Here is an 18,156-nt window from a genome sequence, read left to right as displayed (position 1 = left end):
TTTGAGACAGATTCTCACTCTGTCACCCAGGCTGGAGTTCAGTGATGCGATCTTGGCTCACTGCAACCTCTGCCTCGTGGGTTCAAGCGATTCTCCTGCTTCGGCCTCTGGAGTAGCTGGGATTACAGGTGCACACAACCACACCTGGCTAATTTTTGTATTTTTAGTAGAGACAGGGTTTCACCACGTTGGCCAGGCTGGTCTCCAACTCCTAGCCTCAAGTGATCTGCCAGCCTCGCTCTTCCAAAGTGCTGGGATTACAGGCATGAGCTGCTGTGCCCAGACATTCAGCCAAACATTTATTGAGCACCTATTCTGTACTGGTCCAATGCTGAGGACACAAGCGCTCTCAGTAGGATAAGACGGAGCAAGGTGTTTCATTTCTTTGTCTTGTTCAGCCATTTCTTTCATCCCTAAATCAGAATTTGAATCACAGTGAGCCTGTTACTGGTGCTTCACATCCTGGCTTACATGTCACCTCCTCCAGGAAGCCTTCCAGGACCACATTTCCAGGCCAGGCAAGAACCACATTTGATCTCTTCCACTGCTGCCTACACTTCCCTATCAGCGCATGCACTTAATTCCTAAAAGGCAGAATCTCTCTGTCAGCCTTCTCCACACCTCCTGCCACCTCCAGGGCCTAACCCTGGGCATGAAGAATGCTATCTTTGGAGTCAGATCTCTCTGAATTTGAATTCTGGTTCTGCTTCTTATTTGCTGCGTGGCCCTGGACCTGTCCCTCAACCTTTCTGACCCTTAGTTTCCTCCTCTGGAAGCAATCAGATTTGTTGTAAGAGTTCAATAAGATAATGCTTACAAATGCTTTTCTTTTTTTAAATGTTTTATTTATTTATTTATTTATTTATTTATTTATTTTTTTGAGACAGAGTCTTGCTCAGTCGCCCAGTCTGGAGTGCAGTGGCATGATCTCAGCTCACTGCAAGCTCCGCCTCCCGGGTTCCCGCCATTCTCCTGCCTCAGCCTCCCAAGTAGCTGGGACTACAGGCGCCCGCCGCCACGCCCGGCTAATTTTTTTTTGCATTTTTAGTAGAGACAGGGTTTCACTGTGTTAGCCAGGATGGTCTCGATCTCCTGACCTCGTGATCCGCCCGCCTCGGCCTCCCAAAGTGCTGGGATTACAGGCGTGAGCCACCGCGCCCGGCCTAAAATGTTTTATTTATTTATTTATTTGAGATGAAGTCTTGTTCTGTCTCCCAGGCTGGAGTGCAGTGGCTCAATCCTGGCTCACTGCAACGTCCGCCTCCTGGGTTCAAGCGATTCTCCTGCCTCAGCCTCCTGAGTAGCTGGGATTACAGGCGTGTGCCACCACGCCCAGCTATTTTTTGTATTTTCAGTAGAGACAGGGTTTCACCATGTTAGCCAGGCTAGTCTCGAACTCCTGACCTGAAGTGATCCGCCCACCTTGGCCTCCCAAAGTGCTGGGATTACAGAAGTGAGCCACCACACCTGGCCATAAATGCTTTTCACGTTGTAAATATTTGCTAACTTGTAACCCTTTATGGCCATTGTTATCAGTTTCCTCATCTGTAAAATGGGGGCATATGGATCTTGCTCCCCACCCTCGACCCACACTGTGTGTGGGTCTATTATTATCAGACAAGGGTGGGGAGTCATTCTGCAAGAGGTAGGTCTGTTCTTGAAGATTCCAGCATAAGTCAACCGCCCCCCCATCCTGGATGTTCCCCCACAGGTGTTGTGTTCCACTACCGGGCAGCCCAGGACCGCTATGCACTGACCTTCGCTGAGGCCCAGGAGGCCTGCCATCTCAGCTCGGCCATCATTGCAGCCCCTCGGCATCTACAGGCTGCCTTTGAGGATGGCTTTGACAACTGTGATGCTGGCTGGCTCTCTGACCGCACTGTTCGGTGAGGGGGATACACAGGGCAGGGAGATAAAGACTAGCCGATGGGGAAGGAGGTTCCTTGGGGGCTCCAGGAGTACACATCTGAGAGGGAGCCTCCCCTTGTGTTATCAGGTATCCTATCACCCAGTCCCGTCCTGGTTGCTATGGTGACCGTAGCAGCCTTCCAGGGGTTCGGAGCTATGGGAGGCGCAACCCACAGGAACTCTACGATGTGTATTGCTTTGCCCGGGAGCTGGGGGGTAAGTCTGGAACTGGCAGGACCCGGCCCCTCCGTCTCTCTTTGAGCCTCTATCATTCTCCCCAATTCCTGTCCTCCCGGGTCCTTATGCAAGTCTCCTGTCTTATACCTCTCTAAACCTGCAACCAAGACATGATCCCACCCATTTTCCGAGCTTTCCATGCTTCCCTGAGTCCCCCTCCCTCCCTTTGCCCCCTTCCTCTCTCTGATCCTCTTTCCCTCTCTGATCTCCTGTCCCCTGCCTGCCTCCCTGTCCCTACCCGCTTCCTCCTCTGTGAGCCCTCTTCACCGAGCCCCTCCCTCTCCTGAAGCCCGACTTGCCCATGTGCCTGAGTTACTCCATTTGTAAAAAGAGACTTAGCTCTGCATGAGAGGTAAGGACAACGATGGTCCTGGAGCTGGACGCAGAGCTGCGGTTGTCAGTGCCTCTTTTAAACACCACCCTAACGTCCAGGTGGGGACTATTTGGAGTTGGACCCACTTCCTGGGCTCCAGGGGAGGGTTCCCCAGCCCCCCTGACCTCCACCCGCCCCTCCCGCAGGAGAGGTCTTCTACGTGGGCCCGGCCCGCCGCCTGACACTGGCTGGCGCGCGTGCACAGTGCCGCCGCCAGGGTGCCGCGCTGGCCTCGGTGGGACAGCTGCATCTGGCCTGGCATGAGGGCCTGGACCAGTGCGACCCGGGCTGGCTGGCCGATGGCAGCGTGCGCTACCCGATCCAGACGCCGCGCCGGCGCTGCGGGGGCCCAGCCCCGGGCGTGCGCACCGTCTACCGCTTCGCTAACCGGACTGGCTTCCCTTCGCCCGCCGCGCGCTTCGACGCCTACTGCTTCCGAGGTGCGTGCGTCCCCTGGTGGCCGCGCCCCCAGGGCTTTCACTTTGGTGAAGGCCACGCCCCTGAAAGCCTCGCCAGGCCAAGGGAGAGACACGTGGAAGCTCGCTTTGTGATAAGCCACGTCCCTGGGTGAGGGCCACACCCCCGGGCGAAGGTCATACCCCTTATGACAAATCTTTCTCTAGGAGCCCGGTCCTAGGGAAAGAACAGGGCTCCAGAGGAGGCCACTCTGCTGGGGTGTCATCTTTGCTGGGTGGGCTGTATCTCCTGAGGTCTGGAGGCCCCATAACCGTGAAAGACAAGCCCTTGGGTGGGGCATATTCTACCTAGAGACACGCCCATACACATACACACCCCTGTGGAAGAGATTATGCCTCAATTGGCCACCTCTGGGCTCCACACCGGGGGTGGGAGCAGGGATGACACTTGCCCTTGTTGGGGGACAGTGGGGACAGCTTTGGAAGCTGCAAGCATCACCCCAAAGGAGTCAAGTCCTCTAAGTAAGCTGCCCCAATCCTGGCACGGGCACACCATGCCCACTGGGCACCACCTGTACCAGGAGAGGATCCGTCACCAAGGTTGAGTTGAACCCCTCAACAGGCCGACCCAAGTTCATGAGAGTTGGATGCTGCCTGAGCTTTGCCCATGAGCCAAATTGTTGTGTTTTTTTTCTCCTTTTGAGATGGAGGCTCCCTCTGTCACCCAGGCTGGAGTGCAGTGGTGCAATCTTGGCTCACTGCAACCTCCGCCTCCCGTGTTCAAGCGATTCTCCTGCCTCCACCTCCCGAGTAGCTGGGACAGGAATGCGCCACCACGCCAAACTAATTTTTGTATTTTTAGTAGAGACGGGGTTTCACCATGTTGGCCAGGCTGGTCTTGAACTCCTGACCTCAAGTTATCCACCCGCCTTGGCCTCCCTAAGTGCTGGGATTACGGACGTGAGCCACCGCGCCTGGCCCAAATTCTTATAGCCCTCACTGCAGCCAGTTGACTCTGACCCTGACAGTGGCTCAGGTGGTCCCCAGCCTCAACAGTGGAGATGAAAGCTTTATACTTCCCTCTCTCAGGCTGGGAGAATCTCAGAAACCACTTAGGAGAGACAAAGGTGCACAGGAGGCTTGTGCTGCAGCGTGCTGGAAAGTGGATAGACTTCAAGCAGAACTTCCCAGGCCACCCCTGGGCCTAACACAACCTCTTCTGCTTTCTCCCACAGCTCATCACCCCACATCACAACATGGAGACCTAGAGACCCCATCCTCTGGGGATGAGGGGGAGATTCTGTCAGCAGAGGGGCCCCCAGTTAGAGAACTGGAGCCCACCCTGGAGGAGGAAGAGGTGGTCAGCCCTGACTTCCAGGAACCTCTGGTGTCCAGTGGGGAAGAAGAACCCCTGATCTTGGCAGAGAAGCAGGAGTCTCAACAGACACTCAGCCCTACCCCTGGGGACCCCATGCTGGCCTCATGGCCCACTGGGGAAGTGTGGCTAAGCACGGTGGCCCCCAGCCCTAGTGACACGGGGGCAGGCACTACAGCAAGTTCACACACGGAGGTGGCCCCAACTGACCCTACAGCTAGGAGGAGGGGGCGCTTCAAAGGGTTGAATGGGCGCTACTTTCAGCAGCAGGAACCGGAGCCGGGGCTGCAAGAGGGGATGGAGGCCAGCGCCCAGGCCCCAACCTCAGAGGCTGTGGGGAACCAAGTGGAGCCTCCGCTGGCCATGGCAGTCACAGAGATGTTGGGCAGTGGCCACAGCCGGAGCCCCTGGGCTGATCTGACCAATGAGGTGGATATGCCTGGAGCTGGTGAGTTGCTCTGGGGGAGGCGGGACCTACCTGGGGTCTGGAGGTGAGGGTGGAGAAGTAGCCATGGCTACACTCAGGATGAGGGAGGAAGCTCTGAATCCCAGCTGGGTACTCTGGCCTCAGAAGCCCCCTCTCCGTTGGGCCTGGAGTCCAACCAAAGGGGCTGCTGAAGAGATCATTGTAATGACTGCCTTAATGTTGTTGCAGGTTCTGCTGGTGGCAAGAGCTCCCCAGAGCCCTGGCTGTGGCCCCCGACCATGGTCCCACCCAGCATCTCAGGCCACAGTAGGGCCCCTGTCCCGGAGTTAGAGAAAGCCGAGGGCCCCAGTGCCAGGCCAGCCACCCCAGACCTGTTTTGGTCCCCCTTGGAGGCTACTGTCTCAGCTCCCAGCCCTGCCCCCTGGGAGGCGTCCCCCTTGGCCACCTCCCCAGATCTCCCTATGATGGCCATGCTGCGTGGTCCCAAACAGTGGATGCTACCACACCCCACCTCCGTCTCCACAGAGGCCAGTAGAGTTGAGGGACATAGTGAGGCCATGGCCACGGCTCCACCTTCCCCTGCTGCAGAGACCCAGGTGTATTCCCTGCCTCCCTTTTTGACCCCAACAGGACAGGGTGGAGAGGCCATGCCCACAACACCTGAGTCCCCCAGGGCAGACTTCAGAGAAACTGGGGAGACCAACCTTGCTCAGGTCAACAAAGCTGAACACCCCAGCTCCAGCCCATGGCCTTCTGTAAACAGGAATGTGGCTGTAGGTTTTGTCCCCACTGAGACTGCCACTGAGCTAACGGGCCTCAGGGGCATCTCAGGGTCTGAGTCTGGGGTCTTCGACACAGCAGAAAGCCCCACTTCTGGCCTGCAGGCCACTGTAGATGAGGTACAGGACCCCTGGCCCTCAGTGTACAGCAAAGGGCTGGATGCAAGCTCCCCAACTGCCCCCTCGGGAAGCCCTGGAGTCTTCTTAGTACCCAAAGTCACCCCGAGTTTGGAGCCTCGGGTTGCTAAAGATGAAGGATCCACTGTGAATCCCACGGATTCCACAGTCACGCCAGCCCTCAGTGATGCTAGTGGAATTTGGGAACCTGGATCCCAGTTGTTTGAAGAAGCTGAAAGCACCACCTTGAGCCCTCAGGTGGCCCTGGATACAAGCACTGTGACGTCCCTAACGACCGAGCAGGGGGACAAGGTTGGAGTTCCAGCCGTGTCTACACTGGCCTCCTCAAGCTCCCAACCCCACCCAGAGCCAGAGGATCAGCTGGAGACCCAGGGAACATCAGGAACTTCAGCACCCCCTCATCAGAGCAGCCCCCTGGGGAAACCAGCTGTTCCTCCTGGGACACCAACTGCCGCCAGTGTGGGCGAGTCTGCCTTAGTTTCCTCAGGGGAGCCTACGGTACCATGGGACCCCTCCAGCACCCTGCTGCCTGTCACCCTGGGCATAGAGGACTTCAAACTGGAGGTCCTGGCAGGGAGTCCAGGCGTAGAGAGCTTCTGGGAGGAGGTGGCAAGTGGAGAGGAACCAGCCCTGTCAGGGACCCCTACGAATGAGGGTGCAGAGGAGGGTGAGTACAAAGTCCCAGGACTCTGTCCAGCTATCCATGGTCAGGGCTTGGGGGGCAGGGGCTGGGGGAGCCCAGAGCAGAGAGGAATGGTTGTCCCTGAGGATCTGGAAGCTTTCTAGTGGGGCATGACGCTGGAAGTAGGAGCCTATCGGGTGGAGTTGAATTTCAGAAATGACATTCCTGGCAGAGGAACGAGTACTGGCAAAGGCCAGGAGATGAAGTAGCACTTGAACAATTTTGGACACAGAGCATACATCCCAATGAACAAAATTTGAGAGCGGTGAGTGGCCAGGTGCGGTGCCTCACACCTGTAATCCCAGCACTTTGGGAAGCCGAGATGGGCAGATCACTTGAGGTCAGGAGTTCAAGACCAGCCTGGCCAACATGGCGAAACTCTGTCTCTACTAAAAATATAAAAATTAGCCGGGTGTGGTGGCACACACCTGTAATCCCAGCTACTGGGGAGGCTGAGGCATGAGAATCGCTTGAACCCGGGAGGCGGAGGTTGCAGTGAGCCCAGATCGCACCACTGCACTCCAGCCTGGGTGACAGAGTGAGACTCCATCTCAAACAAAACAAAACCAAAACCAAAATGTGGGAGTGGCGAGGCATTGAGTAGAGTCTGATTTAGGGAATGAGTTCAGTTACAAGCCATGTCTACATCTGCTTTGTGCCGGACAGTGGTGTGACGCCCAGGGACTGGCTTTCCAGGATTCCCCGAGTCTGGGGAAGACAGAGCAGGACACAGACGCCTCCCAGGCGAGGCCAGAAGGAGGAGGCGTGGCAGGGAGGGTTTCCTGGACAAATGTGAATGGGAGCTGGAATTCAGTGATTTGACTCATGAGGGGCCTCAAGCCACAGGGAAAGTGGGTGCTGGGAAGGCACACAAGGGGCGAGGATCACCCCCATTCTACAGATAGCAAACCCAAACCGAGGCTCAGGGAGGTACAACTCCACTTGGCTAATCAGTGGTCAAACCTCAACTGGAGCCCAAGTCAGCCTGAGTCTTAACTACTCTGTGGCCAGCAGCATGCAGAGAAATCAGCTGCCCTGTTCTCCCTGGGGCCAGGTTGGCCTCAGCTCAGTCTGCAAATTCCAGCCATTCTTAGGTCCTTCCAAATTAAGCTGAGTTTTTTGGCCAAATGAAATTTAAAAACAAACAAACGAAAAAGTGGCTGCATGCAATGGCTCATGCCTGTCATCCTAGCCCTTTGGGAGGCTGAGGTGGGAGAATCGCTTGAGCTCAAGAGTTTAAGACCAGGCTGGGCAACACAGCAAGATACCACCTCTACTAAAAATAAAAAGAAATTAGCCAAGCTGTAGTGAGCTATGATAGCTCCACCACGAGACCCTGCCTCAAATCAAACTAACAAAACAAAACAAGCAGCTAATTAATAAGTCTTTTTTTCTGAGTTGCACACTTTTTTTTTGTTTGTTTGTTTTTTCAGACCAAGTCTCACTCTGTCATCCAGCCTGGAGTGCAGTGGTGTGATCTCGGCGCACTGCAACCTCCATCTCCCAGGTTCAAGTGATTCTCCTGCCTCAGCCTTCTGATTAGATGGTATTACAGGCTCCCACCACCATGCCTGGCTAATTTTTGTATTTTTAATAGAGACGGGGGGGTTTCACCATGTTGGCCAGGCTAGTCTCAAACTCCTGACCTCAGGTGATCCACCCACCTCGGCCTCCCAAAGTGCTGGGATTACAGGCGTGAGCCATGGCACCCGGTTGAGTTGCGCACTTTTATTAACACCATTGGTGTTTAACTACCACAACCCCCTGCCCCCGCCTTTTTTTTTGAAAGGGTCTCACTCTGTCACCTAGGCTTGAGTGCAATGGCAGGATCATGGCTCAGTGCAGCCTTGACCTCCCTAGGCTCAGGTGATCTTCCTGCCTCAGGCTCCCAAGTAGCTGGGACCCGGTGTGCACCACCAGGCCTGGCCAATTTTTGTATTTTTTGTAGAGACAGAGTTTTGCCATGTTGCCCAAGTTGGTGCCCCTTTTTTTGAAGGCAAAGTGTCATGATGATGGAAATAGCTGATGCAGGTTTCATCATCCAGCCTGTCACCTCTGGGCTGTGTTGGGGTGGGATCTATTTTATTTTGTTTTTTTTCCTTTTTATTTTTTCCAGACAAGGTCTTGGTCTGTTGCTCAGGCTGGAGTGCAGTGGGGCAACCATAGCTCACTGCACCCAGTCTCAAGTGATCCTCCCACATCAGCCTCCCCAGTAGCTTGGACTACAGGCATGCAACCACCACACCTAGCTCTGTGTGTGTGTGTGTGTGTGTGTGTGTGTGTGTGTGTGTGTGTGGTTGTGTGTGAAGAGATGGGGTCTCCCTATGTTATCCAGGCTGGTCTCAAACTCCTGGGCTCAAGCAATCCTCTCGCCTTGGCCTCCCAAAGTGTTGGGATTACAGACGTGAGCCGTAGCACCTGGCAGATCTTCTTTTCTTAGATGTCCTGGAGGCAGGCCGACCCAGGGGCAGGGCCGCTTGTATCCATAAAGGCTGACATTTGTGGGTTACTGCCAGTGTGCTTGGCTTATTCAAAGCACTTTACTGGAGTTATCTTGGTTAATCCTTTTAATGTCCTTATGGGAAAAGCTCCAGTGTGATCCTCACTTTGCAGATAGGGAGACAGACACAGAGAGGTCAAGTGCCTTGTGCAGCCATGCAACTAAGGGAGTGTCAAGGCTGGGGTTTGAATCCAGGTTGTCTGAACACAGGGCTTTTTTTTTTTTTTTTTTTTTTTTTTGAGGCAGTGTCTAGTTCTGTCGCCCAGGCTAGAGTACAGTAGTGATCTGGGGTCACGGCAACCTCCGCCTCCCAGGTTCCAGTGATTTTCATGCCTCAGCCTCCTGAGTAGCTGGGATGCTGGGATTGTAGGCATGCATCACCATGCCTGTCTAATTTTTTTTTTTTCTTTTTTTTTTTTTTTGAAATGGAGTCTCGCTGTGTCACCCAGGCTGGAGTGCAGTGGCGTGATCTTGGCTCACTGCAAGCTCCGCTTCCCCGGTTCATGCCATTCTCCTGCCTCAGCTTCCCGAGTAGCTGGGACTACAGGCGGCCGCCACCATGCCCAGCTAATTTTCTGTATTTTTATTTTTTGTTATTTTATTTATTTATTTATTTATTTATTTATTTATTTGAGACAAAGTCTTGCTCTGTCACCCAGGCTGGAGTTCAGTGGTGAGATCTCAGCTCACTGCAAGCTCCGCCTCCCGGGTTCATGCCATTCTCCTGCCTCAGCCTCCCGAGTAGCTGGGACTACAGGCGGCCGCCACTGCCCCCGGCTAATTTTTTTTTTGGTGTTTTTAGTAGAGACGGGGTTTCACCGTGGTCTGGATCTCCTGATCTCGTGATCTGCCCACCTCCACCTCCCAAAGTGCTGGGATTACAGGCGTGAGCAACCACTCCTGGCCCCCTGGCTAATTTTTGTACTTTTAGTAGAGATGGGGTTTCACCAGATTGGTCTTGAGCTCCTGACTCAAGTGATCCGCCCGCCTCAGCCTCCTGAAGTGCTGGCGAGAGCCACCTCACCTGGCTGGAAAACAGGGCTTCTGTCTCAGTCACTAGGTTGTGAAATGCTTAGTTCATTGGCATAAAAAAGTACATGAGGCTGGGCGTGATGGCTCATGCCTGTAATTCCAGCACTTTGGGAGGCTGAGGCGGGAGGATCACTTGAGCCCTCGGCAGGGCTCTGAGTTGGAGACCAGCCTCGGCAACGTAGTGAGACCCTGTCTCTACAAAACAAATTTTAAAATTAGCATGGTGCGTACCTGTGGTCCCAGCTACTCAGGGGTGCTGAGGTGGGAGAACCGCTTGACCCTGGGAGGTTGCGGCTGCAGTTGCAGATCATGCAACTGCACTCCAGCCTGGGGGACACAGCAAGACTCCGTCTCAAAAAAAAAAAAAAATTAATAATCTTAGGGTGGTGGTGAGAGAAGAGAGGGGCTATGTGGGGATCAACCCTGGAAAGATGATCGGAAGGGAAGAAGTTCAATGCCCAAAGAAATAGAGAAGGGGCAGTCAGAGAGGTGGGAGGGCGACCACACAGGAACACTAAGTAAACGGGGGTTGGAGCTGCACCTAGGCTAAGGCTGGGTCTATCTTATACTTTTCTGGATCCTGGGGTCCAGCGGCAACAGGACAGAGATTGGCGGGCAGTGCTGGGGAGACCCAGGCGCCTACCCACCCGCCGCTTGCAGAAGAAATGCTAATGAAGCCAAAAATAAATGCAGTACCAGCAAGTGACTGAGTCACCGCCAGTCCGTGGGCAGGTGTCAGCAGCGCAGGGCACCTGGCGGGGCTCATGCGTCCCGCCGCCTGGCAGCTCTGTGCGTGTGCACACACGTGCAGGGCCATCGTCCAGCCACAGGCCCTGCCATCCACAAGCCCCTTTGCCATCCATGGGGTCACCCCAGGGACAGGCCTCAGCTACCTCAGGAGGGCCAGCTGCCACCTTCATTCCCTTAGCAAGCAATTACTGAGTGCCTGCTTTGTCCCGGACCCTGTGTTCAAACCAAATCCCCTGTCCTCTGAAAACTGATGTCCTAGAGCAACAGTCTAGAACTTTCCCAGGGATGGAAATGTTCTCTATCGACGCTAACTTGAAAAGTGGCTAGGACAACTGAGGGATGACGTTTTTACTTTTATTTCACTTTAATTGATTTAAGCGTGAATATCTATATGTGGCTGCCATATGGAACACCAGTGCTCTAGGGAGAGATACAGACAAGAAACGATTGTTCTAATAAAAAAAGTAAAGTAGTGCTCGCTTCAGCAGCACATATGCTAAAATTAGAACAATACAGAGAAGATTAGCATGGCCCCTGTGCAAAAAATGAAGCATTTCATTCTTTCTTTTTTTTTTTTTTTTTTTGAGATGGAGTCTCACTCTGTCACCCAGGCTGGAGTGCAGTGGCGTGATCTCAGCTCACTGCAACCTCCGCCTTTGGTGTTCAAAGGATTCTCCTGCATCAGCCTCCCAAGTAGCTGGGATTACAGGTTCCTGCCACCACGTCCAGCTAATTTTTTGTATTTTTTATTTTATTTTTTTTTTTTGAGACAGAGTCTCGCTCTGTCACCCAGGCTGGAGTGCTGTGGCCGGATCTCAGCTCACTGCAAGCTCCGCCTCCCGGGTTCACGCCATTCTCCTGCCTCAGCCTCCTGGGTAGCTGGGACTACAGGCGCCGCCACCTCGCCCGGCTAGTTTTTTGTATTTTTTAGTAGAGACGGGGTTTCATCGTGTTAGCCAGGATGGTCTCGATCTCCCGACCTTGTGATCCGCCCATCTTGGCCTCCCAAAGTGCTGGGACTACAGGCTTGAGCCACTGTGCCCGGCCAATTTTTTGTATTTTTAGTAGAGACAGGGTTTCACCATGTTGGCCAGGCTGGTCTCGAACTCCTGACCTCAGGTGATCCACCTTCCTTGGCCTCCCAAAGCACTAGGATTACAGGCGTGAGGCACGGTGCCTGGCCTCTTTTTTGTTTTTTAATTTAACTTTTTAAAAATTTAATTCCACTGTGCAGTGGAATGGTCAGATGCTGCCCTGATGGGATCTGTGTTGGCTAGGGCAGGATGAGGATTTTTTTTTTTTCACTATGTCGCCCAGGCTAGAACCTATGTCCACTCCTGTGTCCCAATTAGTGAGAAGCACAGTGATGAGCAGGGTGTGCCCAAAGGAGGGGAAGGACACTTAAGTCAGGGAGGACACAGAAGCCTGTGTTCTGGGAGAAACATTCTACGAGGTCCTTCAGGCAGCCCTGGTCTCTGGGAGCCCCATTCCAGTTCAGGCTGAGGAAGGACTTTGCTACAGGCAAGGAAGTCCACAGATGCTTTGGGGCAGTTTCTGGAAGGAGTAAACTACTCGTAACAGGGGGTATATGAGAGGGAGTTGGTGACCACTGGTTGGGGAAGTTATAAAGAGGACTCCATAGGGAGGGTTTGATTAGAGCAGTTTGGGGGCCTGGGGTCTTGATTCCAGGAAGGCAAAAGATCTATGGTTTGACTCTTCCCCATACTACCCATCCATCCTGCAGCGCACTCAGATCCCTGTGAGAACAACCCTTGTCTTCATGGAGGGACATGTAATGCCAATGGCACCATGTATGGCTGTAGCTGTGATCAGGGCTTCGCTGGGGAGAACTGTGAGATTGGTGAGTACCCCAGACTCAGGATCTGAATCTGAATTTATTTGACTCCAGAGCCTTGGGTTGTACTCCAGCAGCCATGCCCTCAGAATTCAGAGATCACAAAAAGCTGGTTTCAGATGCTCCATTCCCAAATCCCAGTCCTTACATCCAGCTAAATCAGCCCAGTTAGTGGATCCAGAATCAAACAGCTGAGCTTTCATCTCTGGTGTGCTGTCTCCCATTACTACCAGTCAGAAGTGGGAAGGGAAAGACAAAGGAATGATATGTTCGAGACTCCTCCCTGCAAAGGCCCTTTGGGGATCCTGCCCTTTCCTGGGTGGGTGGGAGGTATAAGCACCGCCACTAGAACTGTTGGGTGCTAGCTTCAAAGCCCAACACAAGAAATACTACCAATTATGAAATTACAACAACAAATATAAGTGACATAATTTCTTGAGCTCTATGCATCATCTTGACTTCACAACCTTCACAATCACAAGACTGATTACAGAATTGTAACAATAAATATAAATGATATAATTTATTGAGCTCTTCTATTGCTTCCCTACTCACAATCACCCTTGAGGAGCCCATTATTATTACCATTTTCAAAAAAATAAGTTGAGTTTCAAGGAGGGAAAGTGACTTGCCCAGTGCCGTACATGCCTCAAGCACTGTCTACACATGGACCGGTAGAAAAAGAACTCAATGAATATCTAGCTTTACCCACAAACAGCTTTGTGACTCTGTGCAAGTCTTTGCAAATGCCTAAAAGAGACTCCAGCTTCAGCTTTCTATGAGCCTGTTTTTGAGAGTATAATCTTCACTTCTCTAGAGTCAGGGAGAACACTCTGCACATCCTGGCTCTCAGCTGCCCCAATGGCATCTGCTCTCATTAATGCTAATTTATGTTAATTGTATGAGGTTCTACCCCCTTGCCTGCAGAGTCACTGGGCCATCTGTGCAGACTGCGACTGCTGCACTCAGGTCCAGGATGGATGGTAGGACTATGACCCCATCTTCTGCTTAGTTTCCTGCGGGGGCTCAGAGCCAAGGGGAAGCTGACCTCTGACTCAGTCTCTTCTCCTCTCTGCCAGACATTGATGACTGCCTCTGCAGCCCCTGTGAGAATGGAGGCACCTGTATCGATGAGGTCAACGGCTTTGTCTGCCTTTGCCTCCCCAGCTATGGGGGCAGCCTTTGCGAGAAAGGTGAGTTTCTGTTGCAACCCCAGAAACAGTTCCAAGAGTGAGGTTGGGTGCCCAGCCACAGGCTTCCCCATATACTCCAGGTCCCTGCCTCCAGTTCCATGGCTGTGAGCCTGACACAAGATAAATTATTGTTTTAGACAAATAGCGCGTAACATAGAATTAACCATTTTATTTTATTTTATTATTTTTTTGAGATGGAATTTCACTCTGTCACCCAGGCTGGAGTGCAATGACGCCCTTTTGGCTCACTGCAACCCCCACTTCCCAGATTCAAGCAATTCTCCCTGCCTCAGCCTCCCAAGTAGCTGGGATTACAGACGCCCGCCACCATGCCTGGCTAATTTTTATATTTTTTAGTAGAGACGGGGTTTTGCCATGTTGGCCAGGCTGGTCTTGAACTCCTGATCTCAGGTGATCCACCCACCTTGGCCTCCCAAAGTGCTGGAATTACAGGCATGTGCCCCTGCGCCTGCCCTATTTTATTTTATTTTATTTTATTTTATTTTACTTTATTTTTTTGAGATAGAGTCTCGTTGTGTCACCAGGCTGGAGTGCAGTGGCGTGATCTCAGCTCACTGCGACCTCCGCCTCCCTGGTTCAAGCAATTCTCCTACCTCAGCCTCCCGAGTAGCTGGGATTACAGGCACGTGCCACCACGCCTTGCTAAATTTATTTTATTTTTTGAGACAGGGTCTCACCCTGGCACCCCGGCTGGAGTACAGTGGTGCGATCTTGGCTCATTGTAGTTTTGACCTCCCAGGCTCAAGTGATCCTCCCACCTCAGCCTCCCCAGTAGGCTGGAACTACAGGCACATGCCACCATGCCTGGCTAATTTTTGTATATTTTGTAGAGACAAGGTTTCACCATGTTGCCCAGACTGGTCTTGAACTCCTGAGCTCAAGCAATCTGTCCACATCAGCTTCCCAATCTACTGGGATTACAGGCACTGAGCCCAGCCAAATTAACCATTTTAAAGTGTACATTTCAGTGGCATTCTGTACAATCACAATGTTGTATAGCCATCACCTCTCTCTAGTTCCAGAACTTTTTCAGCACCCCAGAAAGAAACTCTGTGCCCACTAGGCGGTCACTCCCTATTCCCATTCCCCAGACCCTGGCAACCGCTGATCTGCTTTCTGTCTCTGTGGATTTGCCTGTTCTAGACATTTCATATAAGTGGAATCTCAAAATATGTGTCTTTTGTGTCTGGCTTCTTTCACCTGGCATGTTTTCAAGGTTCATCTGTGTTGTAATATGAATCAGTGTTTCATTCCTTTTCATGGCTGAGTAGTATTCCATTGTACGGCTATATCACATTTTGTTTATCTCTTCATGGTTCGATGGATGAGTGGAATTGCTGGGTCATATGGTAACTCTAGGTTTAATTTAAAAAAAATTTTTTTTTTTTTTAAGCTGGGGTTTTGCCATGTTGCCCAGGCTGCTCTCAAACTACTGGGTTCGGGCCGGGCGCGGTGGCTCAAGCCTGTAATCTCAGCACTTTGGGAGGCCGAGGCGGGCGGATCACGAGGTCAGAAGATCGAGACCATCCTGGCTAACACGGTGAAACCCCGTCTCGACTAAAAAATACAAAAAACTAGCCAGGCGAGGTGGCGGGCACCTGTAGTCCCAGCTACTCCGGAGGCTGAGGCAGGAGAATGGCATAAACCCGGGAGGTGTGAGCTGAGATCTGGCCACTGCACTCCAGCCTGGGTGGCAGAGCGAGACTCCGTCTCAAAAAAAAAAAAAAAACTACTGGGTTCATGTGATCCTTCTGCCTCAGCCTCCCAAAGTGTTGGGATTACAAACATGAGCCACCGTGCTTGGTCTTTTTTTTTTTTTTTGAAACAGTTTCTCACGCTGTGTTCAGGCTGGAAAGTACAGTGGTACAATCATAGCTCACTGTCATCTTGAACCACCAGGCTCAAGCAGTCCTCTTGCTTCAGCCTACCCAGTAGCTAGAACTGCAGGTTCGTGCCACCATGCCTGGCTAATTTTTATTTTTTTAATTTATTTTTATTTTTATTTTTTGAGACAGAGTCTCACTCTGTCACCCAGGCTGGAGTACAGTGGTGTGATCTCGGCTCACTACAACCTCCACCTCCTGGTTCAAGTGATTCTCATGCCTCAACCTCCCCAGTATCTGGGACTATAGGCACCCACCACCACACCTGACTCAATTTTTTTTTTTTTTTTTGAATTTTTAGTAGAGATGGGGCTAAGCTGGTCTTGAACTCCTGGCCTCAAGTGATCCACCAGCCTCAACCTCCCAAAATGCTGGGATTACAGGCCTGAGCCACCATCTTCAGCCTACTTTTCCTTTAAAAAAAATTATATGTAATCCCAGCACTTTGGGAGGCCAAGGCGGGCGGATCATGAGGTCAGGAGATCAAGACCATCCTGGCCAACATGGAGAAACCCTGTCTCTACTAAAATTACAAAAATTAGCCAGGCGTGGTGACACGCGCCTGTAATCCCAGCTACTCGGGAGGCTGAGGCAGAAGAATTGCTTGAACCTGGGAGGTGGAGCCTGCAGTGAGCCAAGATCGAGACATTGCACTCCAGCCTGGGCGACAGAGCGAGACTCCATCTCAAATATATATATATATATCTCCATCCTAGTGGGTGTGAAGTATCTCATGGTGGTTTTGACATTGACAATGAGCATCTTTTCATGTGCTTGTTGGCCATTTGTATGTCTTCTGTGGAGAAATGTCTGAGCTCCCATGTCCATACAAAGGATGTAGCCCTGACATCAGAGAAGGAGACTTCAGCATTGGAATGAGAGGGGGTGTCAGGGACTGATCTCCCACTTAAATCTCTTCCAGAAACAAAGAAAAGACGTTAAGATTTGGCCAGTGTGGTGGCTCACGGCTGTAATCCCAACATTTTGGGAGGCTGAGGTGGGCAGATCACTTGAGGCCAGGAGTTTGAGATCAACCTGACCAACATGGTGAAACCCCATCTCTATTAAAAATACAAAAATTAGCTGAGCATGATGGCACATGCCTGTAATCCCAGCTACTCCGGAGGCTGAGGTGGGAGGATTGCTTGAGTGTGGTAGGCAGAGGTAGCAGTGAGCCGAGATTGTGCCATTGCACTCCAGCCTGGGCAACAGAGTGAGACCCTGTCCAAAAAAAACAAAAGTCAATATGGGAGGTGAAAGGGTCGGGAGAGCAGAGCCTCAGGAGAAGGGGCCAGGCGTGGGGAGAGGGGTGATCTCGCCTCGCAGTGACCTTGGATTGGGCCCTCTCTCTGGTGGGCTGGCTGTGCTCACGCTGGTAGGCCTTGGGCCAAGGCCAGCCCCCCCTCACGCTCCTATCCCATCTCCCAGACACTGAGGGCTGTGACCGCGGCTGGCACAAGTTCCAGGGCCACTGTTACCGCTATTTTGCCCACCGGAGGGCATGGGAAGATGCCGAGAGGGACTGCCGCCGCCGCTCCGGCCACCTGACCAGCGTCCACTCACCACAGGAGCACAGCTTCATTAATAGTAGGGGCTCTGGGGGAGGGGGCCACCTGCCTGGAGGGTGGGCAGGGGTGGCACTTGTAGCCCTTTTGCCAGGGCATCCCTTCCCTGGTTTTCAAGACGTCCCCTTTCCAAAGCTGTGTTCATTAACGCAAGCCCTGACTACTTCTTAATGCATGAAATCTGTCAATTCACTTGTTAATTCATACATTCACTTCATTCATTCATTCATTCATTCATTCACCAAATATTTACTGAGCACCTGCTGTGTGCCAGGCACCATTCCAGGAACACTGACACAGCACAGCAGTGATCAAAGATGACTTTGCTCTGTCCTCAGGGAGTGACCGTTTCTTGGGGAGGATATAGACAAACAAGTAAATATCTAAGTGAATAAGTCTATACTGTAATTCAACGGATCCTATGTGTGCTGATAACAAAACAGGGCCAGGAGATGGAGGGTGATGGGGGAAGTACCTGTGATGTGTTGGATGAAATAAGGAATGAGCCTTGCAAAGAGCTAGGAGAGAGACAAGTGTTGCATTCATGTAATCTGGGACTTATTGATTTATTCATTATCCCTCTGCCTTTTGCTCATCCATCCATTTATTCTGTTTATTCCATTTGCCTCCATCCCATCCCTCATTGACTCCTTCGTTTCTTCCTTCCCTGGTTCGCTTGTTTCTTTTTCCTTGATGTATCCCACCGGGCCACTCCCTCCTGAGCGACTGGCTCGCGCCTTCTCACCTGTCTGCCCGTCCAGCGCCCACTGGTGTCTCCTGTCCCCTACTTCTCATTTCTGCAAAGATGTGACAGTGCCTGGGTTTATTCCTGCTTCTTCTAGCCACAAACCCTGGCATAGCCTGGGCCTAATTCCAGTTCTTCCCATGCCTCACTCCCCTAAAAGAGGGTAGCCAGAGTCCTTGCTTTTGGAGGGTGGGGTGAGGACGCACCTGCAGCCTACACTGAAGCTGGGAGAGGGGTTCATGCCTGCCCCCTGACCCTGCTCCTCCTTGCTCTCCCT

At 52.2% G+C, this 18,156-nt stretch overlaps 1 protein-coding gene and 1 non-coding gene across 2 annotated transcripts in view; both read left to right on the top strand.

Annotated features, from left to right (window-relative positions):
- The window catches only part of NCAN (neurocan), a 43,536-nt gene that overhangs the window by 11,894 nt on the left and 13,486 nt on the right, over nucleotides 1–18,156 (top strand). Inside the window, exons 2-9 of the mRNA XM_026457018.1 lie at nucleotides 1,712–1,886; nucleotides 1,997–2,124; nucleotides 2,665–2,958; nucleotides 4,170–4,757; nucleotides 4,965–6,320; nucleotides 12,362–12,478; nucleotides 13,552–13,665; nucleotides 16,998–17,212. Of these exons, the coding sequence (XP_026312803.1) occupies nucleotides 1,712–1,886; nucleotides 1,997–2,124; nucleotides 2,665–2,958; nucleotides 4,170–4,757; nucleotides 4,965–6,320; nucleotides 12,362–12,478; nucleotides 13,552–13,665; nucleotides 16,998–17,212 (2,987 nt within the window). The remainder of the gene's footprint in view (nucleotides 1–1,711; nucleotides 1,887–1,996; nucleotides 2,125–2,664; nucleotides 2,959–4,169; nucleotides 4,758–4,964; nucleotides 6,321–12,361; nucleotides 12,479–13,551; nucleotides 13,666–16,997; nucleotides 17,213–18,156) is intronic.
- Nucleotides 11,090–11,197, top strand: LOC111533687. Its single transcript, XR_002728942.1, has one exon. It is a non-coding gene; the product is annotated as a U6 spliceosomal RNA (small nuclear RNA).

This window comes from Piliocolobus tephrosceles, chromosome 21 (genome assembly GCF_002776525.5).
Source record: "Piliocolobus tephrosceles isolate RC106 chromosome 21, ASM277652v3, whole genome shotgun sequence".
Taxonomy (NCBI): Eukaryota; Metazoa; Chordata; class Mammalia; order Primates; family Cercopithecidae; genus Piliocolobus; species Piliocolobus tephrosceles.
The sequence above is the reverse complement of the archived record's forward strand: the minus strand, read 5'-3'. Positions and strand labels throughout refer to the sequence as shown.